This window comes from Chiloscyllium plagiosum, chromosome 5 (genome assembly GCF_004010195.1).
Source record: "Chiloscyllium plagiosum isolate BGI_BamShark_2017 chromosome 5, ASM401019v2, whole genome shotgun sequence".
NCBI lineage: Eukaryota > Metazoa > Chordata > Chondrichthyes > Orectolobiformes > Hemiscylliidae > Chiloscyllium > Chiloscyllium plagiosum.
The window spans coordinates 2,555,967-2,577,663 of NC_057714.1; the positions used below are offsets into that span (position 1 = coordinate 2,555,967).

At 38.1% G+C, this 21,697-nt stretch overlaps 1 protein-coding gene across 10 annotated transcripts in view; it reads right to left on the reverse strand.

The window, feature by feature from the left end:
- The window catches only part of LOC122549662 (sodium bicarbonate cotransporter 3-like), a 157,912-nt gene that overhangs the window by 63,668 nt on the left and 72,547 nt on the right, over window positions 1-21,697 (reverse strand). For 4 of the 10 annotated variants that reach the window (XM_043689478.1, XM_043689481.1, XM_043689479.1 and 1 more), the window contains exons 3-8: window positions 17,972-18,121; window positions 12,119-12,257; window positions 6,268-6,428; window positions 5,338-5,526; window positions 3,091-3,435; window positions 661-770 (exon numbers count right to left, since the gene is read on the reverse strand). In XM_043689478.1, the coding sequence (XP_043545413.1) occupies window positions 661-770; window positions 3,091-3,435; window positions 5,338-5,526; window positions 6,268-6,428; window positions 12,119-12,257; window positions 17,972-18,121 (1,094 nt within the window). The remainder of the gene's footprint in view (window positions 1-660; window positions 771-3,090; window positions 3,436-5,337; window positions 5,527-6,267; window positions 6,429-12,118; window positions 12,258-17,971; window positions 18,122-21,697) is intronic. The other 6 variants (XM_043689485.1, XM_043689487.1, XM_043689486.1 and 3 more) reach the window with 2 other exon arrangements.

Genomic DNA, 21,697 nt, shown 5'->3' on the forward strand with positions numbered 1-21,697 from the left:
ATGGTTTTCTGTAGAAGACAAAAAATACTTTTGAAACATACTGGAATCAAGTGGCGAATAGGAGGGAGGAACTAAAAAAAAAACACTATCACCAAGGAAAAGGTGCTCAGAAAACTATCAGACTGAAAACTTAAGTCTGCAGGACCACATAGCCTGCACCTAAGGCTTTAAATGCAGTATCTACAGAGATAGCAGTTTCATTGGTTACAGTCTTCAAAAATTCCTTTAATTCTGAATGGGTCCAGTGGAAACTAATTAATGTTAACTTTTACTCAAGAAAGACATTAGACACAAAACATGATGCAACCCATGGCAGATCCGGTCACCTACAATGAGTCAAATGACTTTCAAAGTCCCTTACCAAAATCTAATATGTGCAAGGTCTTTCAAACTTTCCAGTCAAAGTGTCCAAGGATGCTATTCAAGCAGAATTAATGATACAGAGGGTTTTACCCTACTAATAACTCACCATATGGCTACAGCATGAATATGAAACAGGGAACTGAAATACAGCGCATAAGTAAATGGACTATCTTTGAGATTAAACTCTGATTAAAAGTAGCTTCATGGAATATTACAGAAATGGTTAATATTTAACACCATGACAACATTTTTCAGTACTTCTGGAGAATTTTTTTTGCACAATGTCTAAAATAATACCTTGCTGAAGTCCACTGTGCTGTTTTCTCTACTAGCGCTATTACCCATTGTTTTTTCAATGCTCTTGGTCTCCAAGATACCTGGTGCAGATTGGGGGGACGCTAAAAGTCCTGTTATATGAAGATGCATGAAGAAAAACATTTAGCAAAGCTTAGTTAAAAGATACATACATATATTTGAACTTGACACAAACCAGACCATTTGTTAGAAATGTGTTGCAGCAATCTGTAGAATGTAAGCGTTTGTTAAAAAGTGATTAATGGCATGTTCACTTTATAATAAATCAACAAAGATAGTTTGGTGCTTGTTGCAAATGTATTGTATTATCTCAAAATGTATAAGCCATTCCAGACTTTTTTTCCCAGTTGTGTCTCATTGATAAATTTAAACATTTGGACAAGAGTTCACAGTAAGCTGAGATATAAGGCCATATATGAATCAAACCAAGGTTCAAGCTAAAGTACAAAAAAAAGTTAATTGCTTATTTGTACATTTCTGGGAGGATTATGAGAAACGAAAGTCAGGAAATGAGGGAATATTCTATTCACATAATGAGGTTCAACAGCAACCTATCCACTTGTCAGTTTTCAATCCAGGTGAAAATACCATTTCTGGACACCTGATCACCATCAGAAGCCTCAATTTAAAAGAATTTTAGTCACTGCCATTGGATGCTGCATGCAATGGGAAGCTGTTGCTTCATAGTTAAAGAATGACAGAATTGAGATTTGGTCTATTACACTAAAAGTAACAATTATGTTGCTAAGTGCTTAACTAGTTTCTTTATTTTCCAGGCCATTTGGCCCAAATCATTCATGAGAAAATTACACTGTAGGACAACATACAAAAATCAAGAAATAATAGTGGTAATGCAATAGTCAAGGGATATTTCAATCTTTGTATAGATTGACTTATTTCTGTGCCTTAAATGTTCTGCGATTTTATATTCTCCATTTGCCTGGATGGACATAGCTCCAACCATATACAAGAAGCCAAAAATTGCCTGAGTCCAGATTATAATCTAACAGGTTTTCTTGAAATCGCAAGCTTTCACAGCCCCCAGTCATTCTTGTGGTTTCAAATAAACCTGTTGGACTATAACTTTGTCCATTCTAGTCCAACATCAGCACCTCCACATCATATTTAATAAGTTCAATACCATCCAGGACAAAAACAGCAGATTTAAATACCATCCACCACTTTAACTACCGAGTGGCTGTAGCATACACCATCTACAAAGCGCATGCTCCTTCAACAGAACCTTCCAAGCCCGTGAACCATACTGCCTAGAGGGTACAGATACAGGAGGACACTATATCCTGCAAATGCCCAACCAAGCCATAAAATCACTATGACATGAAATTATATCACCAGGAGCAAAGTCCTAGAACAATGGGGTTTCTCATACCCCATTGGGTATGCCCACATCTCACGTACTGCAATGGGTCCAAAATGCAGCTTTAAGGAATATTACAGTTGTGCAATAAACACTGGCCTAATCAGCAACATCCAGATCTCATGGTAAATGTATTTTCCTTTAAGAAAAAGGACAAAGAAGAATCAATTACCATAGTCAAGTTACAGAGATTGTCATTTGTAACTTAAAGTAGTTATTTCAATGTAGTGGCAGGAGTGGAAACCTAGATGGAAAGACTCATGATAATCTGGAAAATACAGGCACAAATTTGGAAGGAGACATATTCAATAACTTAAGACAGGTTAAAGAAGGGAGAGTAATTTGTAAGGAAAAAGTTTTGTTTTTAAAGGAAATGTGAAATAAAGGTAAATTTGAAGAGAAGGCCAGTACCCAAAGGCACACAATTATTAACAAGCAGAGTGGAAAAAAAAGTACAGCAAGCAATATACATTCTCTATATCAGAAACATTAATGCACCTTACACATACATACCTTTTAAACTAGTGTGAGCACATTTCTACCAAACGTAACATCACAAATTAGAGGGACCAGTCTTTTCAGCTACATGGCCAAAAATATTCAACCGCTAGGTGCTTAATGTAGCAAAACATTAATTTTTGGGTAATTAGTTTGAATAAAACAATGATGTGATATATCGAAAAATAAAATTTACATATTGCCCATATCTCAGCTTAATAAAACACTGCATGCGCACACTTCATTTCAATGTTAGATTAAACTTGTAAACCTGAGAGCAATTAAATGGCACATAATATACATGATTCAGTTACCATTTGAGAAATGGTGCACCTGCTGCATGCAAAAGGCACTGAAGTGACGCTTGAGTACTAATGAAACCATGTGCAAAAGTATTTCAAATTTATTTTGCTGTGGAATCAGTTGACTGCAATAAACTGCTTTCAGACCATTACTAATGCATGCTGTGTGGCATAGCTATGCTCCACTACTAGTGCTCCACATGCACAAAATTATCACAACCATGTGATATTTGCCTGCTTTACGGTCATCACATTCTTCGTGTGCTTTCACCTGTCCTTCTTGCACCTCAAATTCTTCATCAGGGGGATGAACTATTACATCAGGAATATCCTCACCGACACAAGACACCAGCAACTGACTTTGACCCTGACAGCGATGCTCCAGTTTTGGAGTGGAGGGTGGCGTGTTTTGAGGGGTGGGAACAGGACTTGCACACCTTGAACCTGCTAATGATCCACCCTTGGAGCCAGGCAGAAAGGAGCCAAATGGAACAGAGAAAAGAGAACCTCCTCTTAACGAAAGGCTTGAAGAAGACAGACCAGCACGGAGTGAAAGGCGGGAGGCAGAAAGGCCTTCCCCTATCATCAAAATGAAAAAACAAACAATATAATACAAACTAGGATTTAAGAAGCCACAAGAGATCCATGCAAGCAAAAAGTAAATCTATTAAATGAACAAAGATCTGTTGTAGCTAGCTGAATCATGCACAACTGAGTAAGCAAGCAATAAAAACAACTGCATAGAATGATCCAAAGCAAATTATTAGATTAAGTAATAGTTGGTCTTTTGAAAAGGTGACAGTGCTAAAAGGCTGGTGAATGTTGAGGGTTTTTGCAGATTGCAATTTAATTTGTAATTAAAAATCATTAGTTTACATTTTCTACAAATTATTACTTAAATTTTGGATATCTTGCCACTTTTCATTGAGAATTTGTTTATAACCTTTTCACATTAGATAATGCTGGATTAATAGAATTTCATAATTGTAGAATATGATCTGCATAATCAGTAATACAGTCTGGTTGCTTTAATTGTGACTGTTGCAAGCCTGCTTTCTCAGCTTTTCAAACTCCTATGCGTTATCTACTTTGGGAGAAATGCTTATCCTTTTGGAATTTTTGTTAATTTTTCCTCCTTTATACTTTTTCCCCCAGGTCTTTGGATCCCCATTTTATGCATTATAGCCCCTCATCTCTCAACTTAAGCCTTTCAGTAAACTCTTGTTTCCAAAATTTGTGTTTACTTGCTTCTCCAAATTATTTTTGTTCACTCAGGGAGGTTTTGCACCCTGCTATACTTTAGGCCCAACATGCCCTGGCCTACCTATAGGACTGTGCTATCATACTGGCAGTAAAAATGATCGATTTAATTACATCTCCTCCCTCCAATCAACTGCTTCAATCTTACTTTCACTGCTATTCAGTCTCTAACTCGAGTGTCCTGCTTGGGATTGCCATAATTATCCTGCGACTTTGCATTCCATTTAATGTAAATGAGGAACATGGTCTTAAATACTCTGTATGCAATACCGCTCATTTAAAAACAAAGCACAATTTAAAGTGGTCAAAAATATAAACTGTAAATAAGCAACCTTTTTTTTTTAAAAAAGGTTCAAAAATTGATTTAGATATCTCTTACACCAATTTAAAGAAAGTCAATGTTACCATTACTATATAAGCACTGAGTAACTGCTTGCAAATTTAAAAGACTTGTCAAAACAAAAATTAGATGCAGTTTCAGGAGACTACTTGGGATTAAAACATGTATCATACAAATAAAGTACAATGAGAAGCAAATCATATTTACTTCTCAGCAAAATTGATCAAGGACAATTTACAATGTACTTCCTCTGAAATAATTTTCCTAAGCACCTTCTATTCCTGAATAAAATGTACGTGGAAACAAAGAAAAAAAACTTTTGTCTACTGTTATTCTGTGAATCTGAAGTTATTTTGACATTTAGTTCTGTATAGGTAAGTTGTAGTTAACACAGAGATACAACCTGTGCAAACTAAAAGAAACACATGAATTGGTCATGGACTTCAATGAATTACTGAATAAATAGTGTAGTAAATCTGAAAAAAAAAATCATAAAACAGGTTCACGCAGCAAGTCAAAAGTATTAGACTCTCAAAATCCAAAATAATATTTGCAATAATAATATCAGCAGCATATTTTGTCAGGCTCGTTTATGACCTACTGGCAAAAAAAATGGCCAATGAACAAAAACTATTTAGTCACCTTATTCACACAGCAACTGAAAAATGCGTAAATACCAGAACAGCAGACATGCATGTTTGCCACATCAGGAATTCTATCTACATGACAATAAAAATTAAGCAGAAACAAAAGGGTCTGTTTAATGTACAACAAAACTCAGCCAAAAGCAGTCCCTATGATCAAAGTTTGCAAATACTAGTTTATTCTGATGTCATTATTCTGGAAACAATTAAGAAATTGGAGACTACAAAACATCTCACCATTTCGCTCAAGCAAGTGAGGATCAGAATGTTTCTTGCCTATATCTGCAAAGGAACGGACGATAGGAATTCGATTACTCAGTTTCTTTTCGCTCTGGTGATGATGTTTTTTTAATAGTGCTTCCTTCACTTTGTCTCGCATGCTTTTATCCAGCTGATCAGATGCTATCATGTTGTCCAGTACCATATCTGCAGTACAAATTAAAAAGCAAACAAGGAGGGGAGAATAAGGCAAGTGAGTAGAAAACAGCAAGGAAAGATTGCACCAATAAAGAAAATGGGTGCCAAGTGCATCAGATAGAACAATGAAACCAATAGAAACAAGAAACACACGAGGGGGGGGGGGGGGGGGGGAATTTAATCTTTAACTGGAATTACCAAGCTTAAAAAAGTAAAAAAGTTCTCCCTAGATATTTCAGATTTTAGGAAAAGAAAACCAGCAACTTAATTTACCACTCTAATTACTCATCCTTATGAACACATCCATACAGCCTACAGTATGTTCACATCTTTATATGGGGTGATAGGTTTGACCAAGGAATGAATATAAACCAAAAAAAGTGCAAAAAAATTATAATTCCTTCAAAATAACTGAATTTCTAAACATTATAACAGTAATCTGAAACTTCCAAATTGACAAAAGTAGTAGTAATTTATTTCAATCCTCTAATTTGCATTAATAATAAAATGGTATAGACATTCTTATGCTTGAAACCCATTCAAATATAGAGTGACGGCAGTTGCATATTTAGTTCAAACTGATCTGAACAAAATAATAAGGCTTTTATAAATGTGAGTTTTTATAAACGTGAGCATGAAAAATAAGTCGCAGATTTAACAGCAGTATTCTAACAAATTATGTTAACTGTATAATATCCAAAAAAATCTAGTATTAAAAAAGTAAGCAAACATCAGCGATTACGTACACACCTGCTATCTCCTCCGTGGTACTAGCTCTCATATCCAACATGACAGTCCCATTTAGTATGCAGCTTCTCAACTCAAACAGACTATGTAAAGACAGGGTAGCCACATATGGTTTACTCCATCGCTCCCCACCATCTTCTACATCCTCCTCAAACTTCAACCATCTGAGATGAGAAGCAGATTAATGCGTTTAGAAATGCATTATAGTTGAAGGAAGGGGAATGATAAGCTGAGTTGACAGTAAGGCTAGTTTGGAATGCAAAGTGATGTCAATAGCATGAGTTCAATTCCTGTGCCGACATGAAAGACTCTTCTCATTAATCTCATTGTAGCAGGGGTAACACAGCAGAATATGCACTATTCTCTGTAGCTAAAAATATGCAAGTCTCAAAAGCTGTGTCATTTGCCCAATGCTAGCGTTAAAGAATCATGAGTTGGAGAGGAAGGATTCACTTACCATGTTCAACTGAGTTATCAATAATAGATAGGACTTTTAAAAAGGATTTCTTTAAATTATTGTGCTCAGCCAGTATGAATAGGTACGTCCTAAGGAGGTTAAGGTATCAACTGAAAGAAGGGATGTGCAATATTATGAAGATTGGTAACAGGACTTTCCCCCCCCCACCCTGTAGAAAGGAGGCCAAAGGAAGACTGAAAACGGAAGGAGAAGTTGGAGCATGACAGAAAACAAGCAAGTGTAAGTACAAACAGAATAGAGCACTCAAACACTGGTCTTTTAGAGGATGAGGAATTAATTATCAAAAACAACAAAATGTTAGATTTTGAACGTGTATTTGTCTTCACAGTAAACAACCCAAAAAGACATTAAAAAGTAGAAGATCTAGATAGGGAAGGGAGAAAGAAACTTAAAACTAACAGAACAAAAAGCTGTCAAGATCTCTACACCTGATGCATCAAGGAGTGCCTACAGAGATGGTGCATTGCTGGAGGTCCACCAAAGTTCCCTATATTCTGGAATAATTCAAATGGATTCCAACACCATTAAGAAAGTAGAGGAAAAAAAAGCAGGAAACTGACAACCAACTAGTCTAATTTCTGTTATTAAGAAAATGCTAAAATCTATTAAGCAAGTAATAGCAGGATATTTAGAAAATCATAACTCAATCAAACTGAGTCAATATGGATTCACGAAAAGCAAATAATACTTGAAAAACTTGTTATAGCTCATCCTACAAAACAGGCACTCATTTTCCTTGCAGATGGCAATCATGTGCAAAATTAGGTCACCTACTTTACAGGATTAGACAGGCAGCTCATCTTTTAGCATGGAGACAGACTGCAGAATGCTGCAGCAGAGATCAGAGTATCCTTGTAAAACAATCATAAAACTGTTTGTACAGCAAGTAAAGAAGATGGCAAATCGAATATTGGTCTTTATTGCAAGGGTGTGGAGTATAAAAATAAGTTATATTTTGCTACAACTGTAGAGAATACTTTAAGAAAACATCAGAGTAATGCTCACTATATATTTGCTGTGCTCAGGAGGTTTGCGCATGGCAGTAGGTTCTGAAATTGGAATTCAATGCTTGGAACAGCATCAGCATGTGCAAAACCGCCGATTGACTGCACAGTTATTCAGCTCACACTGAACGCTGACCTGCAGTATTGTACACAGCTGGACAGAGGGACATACTTGCACTGGAAGCAGTTCAGGGAAAGCTCAACTGGCCAATTTGAAATGAAGGGGTTGCTTTGTGAGCAAAGATTAAAGCAGGTTGGTCAACACTCATGCTCAGGAGAATGAGCATCAAATTTTATTGAAAATTACAAAATTCAGAGGTTGGACCGGATTGATTTTCAATTATAGGAGAATCTAGAATGAGAAGGTTTAAAAATAAGGGGCCCTCCATTTAAGACGGAGTGGAGGAAAAATTTCTTTACTCAGTGTATTTAACCTATGAAATTCTCTTCACCAGAAAGCAGTGGCAGCTGGGTTATTGAATATATTCAAAGTTGACTTCTGTTTGACAAATGAGTAAGGGAGGGGCAGACATGAAAGTGGAGTTAAAACTGAGAGGCAAAGTATGCTAAATAGGCCAAATGGCCCATTTCTGCTCTTATTTCTTGTATTTCTGATTTGTACAATTTAGAAGTAAGAGAGGTATATAGAACATGGGGGATACCAGGATGGAACAAATAAACACTTGGTTGATAATGATCTGATTGGGCATATTCAGCATGGGTTTATGAATGGGAAATCATGTTTGACGTGTTGAGTTCTTTGTCAAAGTCGTTACTGACAAAATTGATAAGGACTGCTGACAGACTTAATATATTTAAGATTTTTAGAAGGCTTTTGTAAAGGCTGTTTAGTAAGACCAAAACACATGGAATTAATGTTTGTTTTCTGTCTGTTAGTCAGAGTAAGAATAAATGGGTCATTCTCATTTTGTAGGTGACCACTCTTGAGGTACTATAAGGATCAGTATTTGGGCCCCAGTCATTCACAATGTATATCAATGATTTGGAGATGTATACCAAATGTAATATTTCCAAACTTGCACATGATACAAAGCGAAGTGGGAATGTAGGCTATCAGGATGATGATGGCTTCAGGAGGATTTGAACAGGTTTAGTGAACAGGCAGAAAATGGTAAATGGAATATAATGCAGAAGAGTGGTGTGGAAATGTGGTGAGGTTCTTTCGTAGGAGAAACAGACATGCAGAATCTTTAAGTTGTAAAAAGGTTGGAAAGTGCAGATATACAAAGACTGTTCTTGGCAATAAATCACTGAAAGCTAACATGCAGGTGCAACAAATTATTAAGAGGGCTAATGGAACATTATCCCTTATTTTTGCATGAGGATTTGCGTATAACAGCAGTGGAATCTTGCTTTAATTGTATAAGAGTTGGGGGTTAGACTGCATCTGGACTAATTTGGTCTCACCTCAAAAAACATCACTGAAATAGAGGGAGTGCTACAGAAGGTTCATAAGACTTGTTCCCAGGATGATAGAATTGTCCTATTGAGAGGTGAGGCAAACTGGACTTGTATACTCTGGTATTTCAAAGAATGAGAGCTGATCTCATTGAAATGTACAAACAAACAGTCAGACAGACAGGACAGATGCATGTCAGATGATTGCCCTGGTTGAGGAGTCTGAACCAAGGGGACACAGTTTAAAAATAAAGGGTGATGTCACTTAAGTCTGAGATGAGCAGACTTTTTTTTTTAATACTAAGAAGCTTGTGAACTTTTGGAATCCTGTACCGCAGAAGGTTGTGGAAGCTTAGCCTTTGAGTATGTTTAAGGTGGAGACTAATAAATTGCTGACTATCCAAGACATTCAGGAATTTGGGGATGCATGGAGTGAAAGGCTTTGAAGTGTTCAATCAGACTTGATTGTTTTGCATGGTTGGCAGTTTCAACAGGTTGAATGGCCTACTCCTGTTTCTATGTTCCCAAGTATAAATGATCCACAACCTTTTGAGTTGCAAACATGACAGTTGCATGTACAAGCAGCAGCAGTGGAACAGTGCTTTTATTATTGTATCAGTGAAGTCAGTTGTAAAACATTGAATCTCATTCGATTTTGGCAATGCTAACCTCTCAGAGATTCACTCAGTTAGCTGCATGGCAGTGATATAGTACCTTTTTTCTCTATCGTAAGAGGATTGAAAAGGGTATCCCTGAACTAAAAATAGATATGCAATTATGATTATGTGATACACATTGCCATAAACCAGCCTCAGGTTGAGCCTGATTATACCAATTACACAATTTTGGAAAAACAGCAAAACTTACCTGGTGCAAGTGAAGTCACAGAAGATGCTCATCAATTACACATGATTATAAATAACAAAGGATATAATGGTATATACTGGACTGTATGTGAATAGTTGTAATTTATTAAAAACTGTACTTCCAACTTTACAAAAGTAAAAGTAACTTACAGTGCCAAATTATTTCATTATCTGTAAAGGGCTTTAAAGTATCTAGCAATTACTGAAAAGTACTGCATAAATTCAAATTAGTCCTTCTCCTTTCATTCTGGATATAGAAAATACTAAACCAAAACCTAAACTTCCATAAAGTGTGAATATCAATACTTGAACATTAAAAAAACATATTATAACAGAAACCAAAAGAACTGTGAATATTGTAAAATAGAAAAGAAACAAATTGTTGAAAAAGGATCAGCAGGTCTGATTCCTCTTCACAGATGTTGTCAGACCTACTGAGCTTTTCCAGCAATTTCTGTCTTTGTTTATGGTTTTTAAAACAGTTCAGGTTTCATGACTCCAAGGAACCAACACACAATGACATCCCTATGATGGATAACAAATTGAACTTTTTCTTTGCTAATCGTGACATAATTTAGGACCTATAGCATCACCCCAATGGGATTTTACATTCTCAGTTACATAAAATGGAGCTAGAAATAGAAAGACAGAATGATGGAATGTGTGTAATTCGAAAATTTAACCCAGTGATGAACAAGATTGCAGAGCATTTCATTCAAATAAAAAAAACAACCGGAGAGCAAGAAAGAATCAGTGACAAAGGAATGTTATTTGAAGAGCAAAGAAAGTTGATGATTTTCAGTGTTTAACAGTGGTAACTTGTGACTCCTCGAAGCACAAGTCAGACAAGCATCCTGACAATACAACAGTAGGTCTAAAAGGTATGCTGGAAACGTGGATCAAGTGTCACCAGTAAACATTTGAAAACCGACACCATAAATGGGGGCAATATTTCTAAAAAACAGCAATTTAGGAGGTAGGACAAAGTTCAGAACTTTGAACAACTTTAAGCATAATGGTGACAGGAAGTATAATGGAATGAACAGCTATTGCTGGAAATGCTCTGGCTAATTAGATTATAAAACTGTAGGCAAGAACAATTCCACCAAGCGGGTAATGTAATAAGTCTGTGTGCGCAAATTAGCAGGAAGTTCTTTTGTCTGTCTGTTCTGCAGTCCCTTCAAAATCAGAACACTTACTTCCTATTGTTCACTAGTGAAAAGAACAGCACAATTGTGAAGCAGGCATCAGTAAGCCTAATTGTTGATGACCATGCATATTTTAGACTGCAACTAAAATAAAAGTTTAAAGTCAGCAAACTTAATTTACATTAACCAAATTGTTCAAATTTATCACAAAAAAGTAATTGGATAAAACTAGACAAATTTCTAGAAAAGGAAAGTGAATGATTTTTAAAATTACTTTCTAATTCTCCAAATCAGAGTGTAATACAAATCTTTTCCAAAAAAAAACTTAGAAGTATACAACATAAGCAGACTTAATAAACCAGAGTTCCTGAAGCAAAAATTAAGCTTGCCCCGCATCAGAAATAGGTTATTCATAAAACCGATAGTGTGGAAACAGATCACTTGGCCCATCAAGTCCACACCAAAGAGCAACCCACTGAGACCCAACCCCTCACTCAATACTTGTAACCCTGTATTTCCCATGACTAATCCACTTAATCTGCACATGCCTGGACACTGGACAATTCAGTACGGACAATCCACCTAACTATCATATGTTTGGCCTGTGGGAGGAAACTGGAGCATTCAGAGGAAATCCATGTAGACACAGGGAGATTGTACAAACTCCACACAGAGTCAGCAGAGGGTGGAATTGAACCCAGGTCTCTGGCGCTGTGAGGCAACAGCGCTGCCTTAAAGTATTGGTTTTTGATAATAGTTTTATCAGCTTCTAAATGAACATTCCTTCAGTGACAGGTAAAAGCCCTTCCTACATATGTCATGCAAGATTACAAGAAATACTGTTCTGTACATGAGGAAATACATCCCCTATGAAACAGTAGTATACAAAGAATGTAAAAAGCACCCAGGGTAACCAGAAAATAAAATACTCATACTTACCGGGCAGTTTCTTTCCACTCACAATCTTCTCCATCACGGAAGCAAAGTTCATCCAGTTCTGTAAAGAGATCGTGTGGCATATGCTCCTCATCATCATCCTCTATCCCCAGGATAAACTGGACACGTTGAGATGGGGTATCTGTAGTTTTTGAAAGGAACAGACAAAAATCAGGTTGAGTTATCATACTCATTCAAATATGTGCTGCTACTTTTTTCTTAAATAAACTGAACACGTTGTTTTAAATTTTCTGATGTACATCTTGCTCATATTCTGCTCTGTAAAAGAGCAAGTCAACTTTTTTTTTGAAAAACTGAAGTAATCTCTGAAAAATATAATGATTTTACTCTGTTAGAGCATAATTGATTAAATCAGTGTTTGGGTTTTGCAGATGATATACAGTTATTGCTATTTTCTCTAATTTGCAAATAGAAGTGTCAGTTTGTTTCTAGCTTTTGTTTTTTAAAAAAAAAAGCATATTGCTTTCTTTAAAGAAAGGAAAGCTGATTTTTGAAATAACTGCACAGAGGCTGGTAACCCATCAGGAAGTCACCCTTCATTTACACATGCACAGTACATGGACTCTGACGAGTTAGCTCAAAGCTAGTCCCTAGAATGAGGAGACTGTTCCTATCCGTCAGCGAGGGCTCCCTGATTGAGGCTGTTAACCTGAGCCAATCAGGGATCTTATACTAAGAGCCATCTGGCCAACTTCATTCCAATCACAATATTTCCTCCAACCAATCCTGACCACCAGACATAACTTTTCAACATTTTCGTTTTGGAAACCCTAGGATGACCCTGGAGGAGTTCAGCCAGTATCTGGCAATGAACTTGACTCTTGCACACCATAAGATGCCATCCTCTACAGTGATCTGGTCTCACCAGGTACAGAAGGATTCAATTTTGTGACTGTCCTTTTGTTTCCCCTCCCCATCACTACCAACTGTTTTAGTTTTGCCAGGATCAGATCTTTGTGTCCATAGTCGAATACTGTCAACGATGACTGGAAGGGTGTCCAAAAAATTTAAAATCAGAACGGACTCTTCCAGGGGGGGCAACACTAGTGGCATATCTGCCTGTGAAAGGCAGTTCAAGACATCCGCATTTGCCACTTGGCCTCCTGGACAGTGTTCCACCGTGTAATTCTGCACATGTACAACAAGGGCTCATCACCCAGTTTGAACAGAAGCAATTGGCTGCAAGGCCTTTTTTTTTAAAAAAAAAAGTAGCCCTAGCAGGGGTTTGTGTCTGTTCCTATTACAAATTTATGTCCATAGAAGGTTTTGGTGGAACTTTTATACACTAAAGGTGACCGCCAAACCTTTCTTTTCTATCTGGGTATATTTGCATGCAACATCAGGCATAACTCTCCATTGGGTCACCAGTGAGCCAACACTACTCCAATACCATATGGGCAGGCATCAGAGCCGCATTTTCACTTCCTGGCAATGTGACCAGTCCCAAGGCTGACTCTTTTCCTATAGCAGATGGAAGGGTGCCAGGATGGAGGCCAGGTTATATATGAATTTTCCGTAATACTTCACCAACCCAAAGAAAGACCATAGCTCCAGTATAGACGTGGGAGCTGGGGCACTTTTTATCATCCAGGCTTTATCTTCCAACAGGTGTAACTTGGTCTTGTCAACTCTGAAGCCCAAGGAGGTCATTTGGGGTGTGAGGAGAACACATTTTTCCCTTCGAAGGCAGATACCCGTCTTGGAGAAATATTTAGGCATTACGTCCAAGTTCTTCAAATGCTCCTTATTAGTTTTTCTAGTTATTAGCATGTCATCCAGATAAATGGCAACCTTGTAAAATATTCTCAATCATCTACTGCAAAAGGGCACAGGCCAAGGATACCAATATACAAGACTGTCATTTGGGGTAAAAATCCTTATGGTATTAATTGTGACATACTTCTAGGAAGCCACTCACATAACCACAGGTACACAAGGTTCATGTCCAAATTCGTGATGGATAGCCACCACACCGCCCTGATATTTACACGTGCACAGTACATGGACTCTGACCAGCTCGCTCACAGTAACCCCTGGAGTAAGGCGACAGACTCTTATTTACATGTGGAGAAAGTGAGGTCTGCAGATGCTGGAGATCAGAGCTGAAAATGTGTTGCTGGAAAAGCACAGCAGGTCAGGCAGTATCCAGGGAACAGGAGAATCGACGTTTCGGGCATAAGCCTGAAGAAGGGCTTATGCCCAAAACGTCGATTCTCCTGTTCCCTGGATGCTGCCTGACATGCTGCGCTTTTCCAGCAACACATTTTCAGCTCTTATTTACATGTGTCAATCAGGGCTACCTATCTCATACTCAACAAGATCCACTTGGCCAATCATTACACTTTTGTAGGCATGCTTCATTGGTAAACGAGACAAAGATTATCCATAACTGATATGAAATGGTTGCTGTTGGCGAGGACTGAAGATCCTGGGACATTTGTTTGTACATTGGTTATTCTATACACAATAACTTAAGCAGGCAAAGTGGGGTTTAATACACAAATACTATTGTACTTATATGCTTCTGAATATTGCAGTCACTATTCACACTCGTAGTATCAAATATAACCATGCAAAACCTAAATTGAAAAAGTGGCTCTCTGTTAAAGGGTCATTCTTAAATGCAGTATCTATAGTCAAGTTCAATATGCTTGTTGCAGCCTAATGGTAGGGATTTAAATGCACACATGCCAGTTGATGAGAGTTAATCATCCAAGCTTTTAACATTAAAATGTGAGCATTAAAAAAAAAAGTTAAACTATCTGGAATGTCAGAATACGTCTGATGACAGTTTGTGCATTATTAGTGTTCCATAATTTGATGACAAGCCACATAAACATCAAGCAGGCTAGGACACACATCATACCACTCCTGTCAAATGTTCTCTCTCCATCAAACATTCACTGATTTCATCCGGCTTGAACATGATCTTTGAATGGTTTGTTGAGGCACACATCCAAAAAACGTTAAACTACAGATGTTACATATCATCAATTCAAAACTTCACTCCATTCCCATCTTTCAACTACTGCTATGGAGATACACAAACAGTACTGAAGGGAATTTGTTTTGACATAGTTTCATGTTTCAAGATTAGCAGAAGCTTAAATTTCATTTCTTTGGCCACATAGCTTCACTGTGGTACGAGCCTGTCTTAGGTCTTGTGGTTTTCACACATTTCCATACCACAGTTTAACTGCTGGGCATGTAGAAGTTAACAGACATCTCATCCTTGTTGTTAATAATTCAGTCATTTTTGCTGTTGTCTAATGAAGAATTTAGTAGTTTTGACAAAGTCATCAAGTTGTTCCAGACTGATCTTGATCTTCTGCTTCAAGACGACATAATTTCATTCCATGAAGTGCTTACACTAACTGGCTGTTGCTCTCAAATCATTCTGGAAGCAGAGTTTGGTTTGGCCCCATTTATGCAGTGTATTGCTGATGACAACATACTCTGACAGTGAGGATTTATTCAAATACATATTTTGCAGATCAGACCAGTGACTGGTCCATGTTCTCATAATTCATTACCCCCATCTTCTTTTTCAGACCAGATTTTTTAAGTTGACAAAATGTTTTACTGCAGCAGGATTTTGAGTATTCTGTCATTCTGAATACCTTTATCAAATTACATTTCTTCTAAATGCCTCTTCTCCAAAGAGAACTGTCTATTACAATTTCAGACTGAACAAAAGCCAATACTGAAAATGACTTGGCAAACTTATGACCTATCAAGTGAAGAGATTTTAGATTCAAAACAATTTCAATTTTTTTAAAAAAAACCAAAGTAGGGAAAATGGGAATCAAAGTAAAACCTACATTCACCAAATATAATATGTATACAATATAATAAATGTTAAGTGATATTATATACAAAACATTATTATTAGCATTTAAATCATTCATGAAAAGAAACATATACCCAATCCTTAAATTAGCCAACCCTAGATTAGAAAGTGAATTATCAAATGTCAGTAATTTGAGGATTACATTTCCACAAAACATCACTGGGTCAACAAACTGGGTGAAAGTTATTTTAAGCGTACTGACTCTGCCACATAACGTCTACACTATGTAGAATGAAAATTCTATAGGTAGCATAGGAAAACTGTGAACTGGCATTATTTTACTATTAAAACAAACATATAGGGTTGAAGCAATGTAATCCTCCACCCAGCAGAATCATCACAATATGCACACTTTTACAGATCCAATATATTAAAATTATGCAACTGTCATTAATGCATGGGAACAAGCAGATGCTTCAAGATATCAAGTCAAGATGATATGCACAAATTTAAAACAAACAGCATCTGGGTCTCGTGGCTAAACAATGAAATTTCTGTCTGACTTGGAAACAGCACGAAATGGATGGTTCCAAATGAATAATCAAACCACCACAGAGGAAAAACTTATTGAAACAGATAATAAATAGACCATCATGTTTATATACCATTCAATGAAATCATGGCTAATCTGATAATCTTCAAAACAATTTTCCTGCCTTTTCCCCATAACCCTCGATTACATTACTGATTACAAGTCAGTCTCAACCTTGAATATACTTTTTCTTCAATATAAAAAAAATTAAACTACAGATAATAAATAGTAGACCAAATCAGATTACTGGCTGAGTTACAAAATATCAGCTTTTATTTTAAAAGAAATGAAATATAAAAATAGGGAGGTTTTGCTAAAACATTACAAACTAGACAAACCACAGCTGGAATACTGTGAACAGTTCTGGACCCCTTATCTAAGGAATGATGTATTGGCATCAGTCCAGAGAAGATTCATTAACCTAATACCAGACATGCAGATACTGTCCAATGAGAAGAGATTGAATAGCTTGAGCCTGTACTTGTTGGAAGATAGAAGAATTCAGAGGCAATCTTACTGAAATATACAAGATACTTAGAGGATTTGATAAGGTATTAGTGGAAAGCTAGTTTCCCCTTGCAGGAAAGTCTAGGGATAGAGGGCATGAGCACAAAATAAGGGATCATACATTTAAGACACAAATGAGGAGGAATTTCTTCTCTCAGAGGGCAGTGAATTTGTGGAATTCTTTACTGCAAAGGGCTGTAGAGACTGGGTCTTTATACATATATTCAAGGGTGAGGTGAACAGATTTTTTTTTTAAATCAGTAAGAGAGCCAAGGATTACAGGTAAAAGGCAGGAAAGTTGCTTTGAAGGTCAGATTAGCCAAGATCTCATTTAATTTGCATACAGACTCAATGTCTGTTTCTGATCCCATGTCTTATGATTGTATGGGGAGAGGTTGAGTAGATTGGGCCAGTACTCATCGGAATTTAGAAGTGTGTCTGTGCATGTCTGTACGCATGCCTGTGGAGGGAGAGATTGGGAGTCAGAGAGCAGAAGAAAAAAAAAGGTGAGAAAAGAAGGATGAAGAGTTAAAAAGACCAGTAAGCAGAAGAAATTAAATGGCAAGCAGCAATCAGGAAATTCAAGTTAAACATAAAACAAGTGAAGGAGATGAGAGAAGTGGAATGTACAAGATTAAGAAGAGGGAGAAGCTGAATAAAAGAAAGAAAGTGAGAATTAGCTTCAAGTGGAGGGGATAACTCAGGACAATAAAATGGTTTATCAAATTGAGGCTAAAAAGGTGCAAGACAATATAAAGAACTGGCCAAAACACAAGAATAAGCAAGGTTCCAATCAGTCACTAAAGTCTGAATTATTTTTCTTACACCATTCATTCTTAGTCATATTATTATTAAACTAATATTAGAAACACTGCTGGCATATAATTTAATCTCTATTCACACAATACTATTAAATTTTGCATTGATAACTTTTATCAATTCTTACCATAGGAGGGAGACTCTCTTCCATCGTCTTTATCAGAATCCTTCTCTTTTCCCTTTTTCTTGTGATGATGCTTATGACCACGATGCCTGTGTCGCCTTCGGCTTTGTCTACCAAGAGGAACATGAACCCCTACGTAGACTGCCCGATGACCTGGAAAGTAAACAAAAATATACAATCCAAAATTTCTGATTTAGTGTAGAAACCAACGTTGATTTCCAAAAGCCGGAACTTCATAAGAACAAGAATAAAGTTAATCAATTTCACCAACACATTCCACCTAGACCTTAAATTCACATGGACCATCTTTGACACCTCCCTCCCCTTCTTAAACCTCTCCATCTCTATCAATGACAACCGATTCAACACCGACATTTTTTTCTTTTACAAACTCACCAACTCCCACAGCTATTTGGATTACACCTCCTCCCACCCGACCTCCTCCAAAAACGCTATCCCATATTCCCAATTCCTCCGCCACATCTGCTGCCAAGAGGACCAGTTCCACCACAGAACACACTGGATGGCCTCCTCCTTTAAAGACCACAATTTCCCCTCCCACGTTGTTGAAGATGTCCTCCAACGCATCTCAACCACATCCCGCATCTCCAGCCTCAAACCCCACTCTTTCAACTCCAACAAGGACAGAACCCCCCAGTCCTCACCTTTCACCGACCAACCTCTGCATAAACTGCATCATCCGCCGACATTTCCGCCACCTACAAACTGACCCCAACACCAGGGATATATTTCCCTCCCCACCCCTATCCGCAAAGACCGTTCTCTCCGTGACTACCTGGTCAGGTCCACATCCACCCCCAACAACCCACACTCCCCTCCTGGCACCTTCCCCTGCCACCGCAAGAATCGTAAAACCTACGCCCACACCTCCTCCCTCACCTCCATTCAATGCTAAAAGAGCCTTCCATATCCAAAGTTTCACCTACACTTCCACAAATGTCATTTATTGCATCCATTGTTCCCGATGTGGCCACCTTTTACATCGGGGAGACTGGATGCCTTCTTGCAGAGCGCTTCAGGGAACATCTCCGGGACACCCGCATCAATCAACCCTACCGCCCCGTGGCCAAACATTTAAACTCCTCCTTGGACTCTGCCAAGGACATGCAGGTTCTGGTTCTCCTCCACCGCCACTCCCTCACTACCTGATGCCTGGAGGGAGAACGCCTCATCTTCTGCCTCGGAACCCTTCAACCCTAGGCCATCAACGTGGACTTCACCAGTTTCCTCATTTCCCCTCCTCCCACCTTAGCGCAGTTCAAAACTTCCAGCTCAGCACCATCCTCATGGCCTGTCCCACCGGTCAATCTTCCTTCCCACCTATCCGCTCCATGACCTATCACCTTTACCCCCTTCCTCCATCCATCTATTGCACTCCCAGCTACCTTCTCCCCAGCCCACCCATTTTATATCTCCACCCCCAAGGCTTCCACCCTCATTCCTGATGAAGGGATCCTGTCCAAAACATTGATTTTCCTGTTCCTTGGATGCCACCTGACCTGCTGTGCATTTCCATCACCACTTTAAGCTTGACTTCAATAGAGATTCTGGACAATCTGTGCCCAGCATATGAAGAAATTAAGAGTGAAGTCTTAAAGAACCAAACCAATTGAGAGTGTTTATTGACCAATCATGGAACCGAAAGACCCCGCCGGAGGTCCAGATCTTCAACATCGTACAAAAGTTCCAAGCCAGTTGGCATGCTACCAGGAGGATAACAAATCTAATCCACTGCTGATGCTAGAAATCTGAATCAAAAACAGAATGCTGGAGAAACTCAGCAGGTCTGGCAGCATCTGGAGAGAGAAACAAAATGACAGTTTCAAGTCCAGTAGGACTCCTCTTTAGAATTCAAGAGCTCTGAAGAAGAGTCATACTGAACTTGAAACATAAATCTCAATTTCTCAACACATCAGTCTGATCTGCTGAATTGCTTGAGCATTCAATTTTGAATCTAATTTCCAACACATCCGCACCAAATCAGCTTAATTGTAGGATCAGAAACGTTTTCAAAATGTAAAGATTCCCCAGTAAAAATGGAAACTTTGCTCTTCAACCTGTACAGTCATACAACTAAAAAAAAGGAACCTTAAGCAGCATATTTTCTGCGTGATGAAAGTATGATTCTGGCTAAAATTACTTATGGGCAGAAGCAGCTAGACAGTGGAAATGGGTGACAAGGAATGTGTCAAAATACTACTTGGATCACATGGAAGAAAGAAGCACTAATATGCCAAGTTATAATTCTCCGATTTCCAGGAACTCTAATGTTGGGGTCTTTAAAACTTGCCCTAGAACAAAAGATACGAATAACAGCCATAAGCTATGATTAATACATAAATAAAAGTAAAATACTGTGGATTCCAGAAATCAAAAATGAAAATAGGAAGTTTTGGAGAAATTCAGCAGGTCTAGTAGCATCTGTGGAAAGAAAAATAAGAGTTAATGTTCCAAGTCCAATGAGACTTTTTTGGCAGGGTCGTAATTGCTCTCAAAACATGAACTGTTTTTCTCTCTACAGATATTGCCATATTTGCCGAGTTTCTTCTGCACTTTCTATTTTAACAGTAGTAAATATGAAAAAACATGCAGTCAGGAGAATTAGATGTTTTCTGAAGAGCACCCATTAATCTAAATTATCAGCTTTGCACTACATGGTATACAGCGTCACCCACATATAACTACAGCGTCCTGAAATGCAAACATTTATTAAAATATCACATTTCCCCAAGTTCCAGGAGAAAATTTAGCATTCTGAAATTATGTTAACAGCATTGATTAACCATAAGTATTTTTTATCATGCAAGATATGATAAAACTACAGGAGACAACAGCAGAAAGCGAGATAAATTCTAAAAACTCATCCCACACAATACTGTAATGACTAAATACATTCAAGAGCTGTTGCAAAGTGCCAACAGTCAAAAAATCAAATGTACTGTTGGGGTTTATAAACGGAGATGAATTTTCATGAACTGAATATAAAACAAAAAAAAAATAAACTAAAAAAATAAACTACTTAATCCTTATCAATTGCTTAGCCCAGGGCTGGAAACGGATGGGGTAGAAAGAACTAACAAAAGAATCCTCAACGATTAGACAGAACAGAAATTGATTGATTCAATCGTAAAACCTAATAATTTTGACTTAATCATCTAGGTCGTCTCCTATATTGATCAAGTTGACCAGTCTGGATGAAGGAGAAAGTGAGGACTGCAGATGCTGGAGATCAGAGCTGAAAATGTGTTGGCGGTTTGATAGGGAGGTTGAGCAGACAAGGGAGGCGCGGTAGTAGTTTGGCGCACCGACCTTTACACCACTGAGGCTAAACGCCAGCTTGTGGACACCTCCTCCTACTGCCCCCTTGACCATGACACCAAATCCCACCACCATACCATCATCTCCCAGACCATCCAGAACCTCATCACCTCAGGGGATCTCCCATCCACCACCTCCAACCTCATAGTCCCACAACCCCGCACCGCCCGTTTCTACCTCCTGCCCAAAATCCACAAACCTGACTGCCTCGGCCGACCAATTGTCTCAGCCTGCTCCTGCCCCACTGAACTCATCACTGCATACCTCGACACAGTCCTGTCCCCCTTAGTCCAAGAAGTCCCCACCTACTTTCGGGACACCACCCATGCCCTCCACCTACTCCATGATTTTCGCTTCCCCGGTCCCCAACGCCTTATCTTCACCATGGAT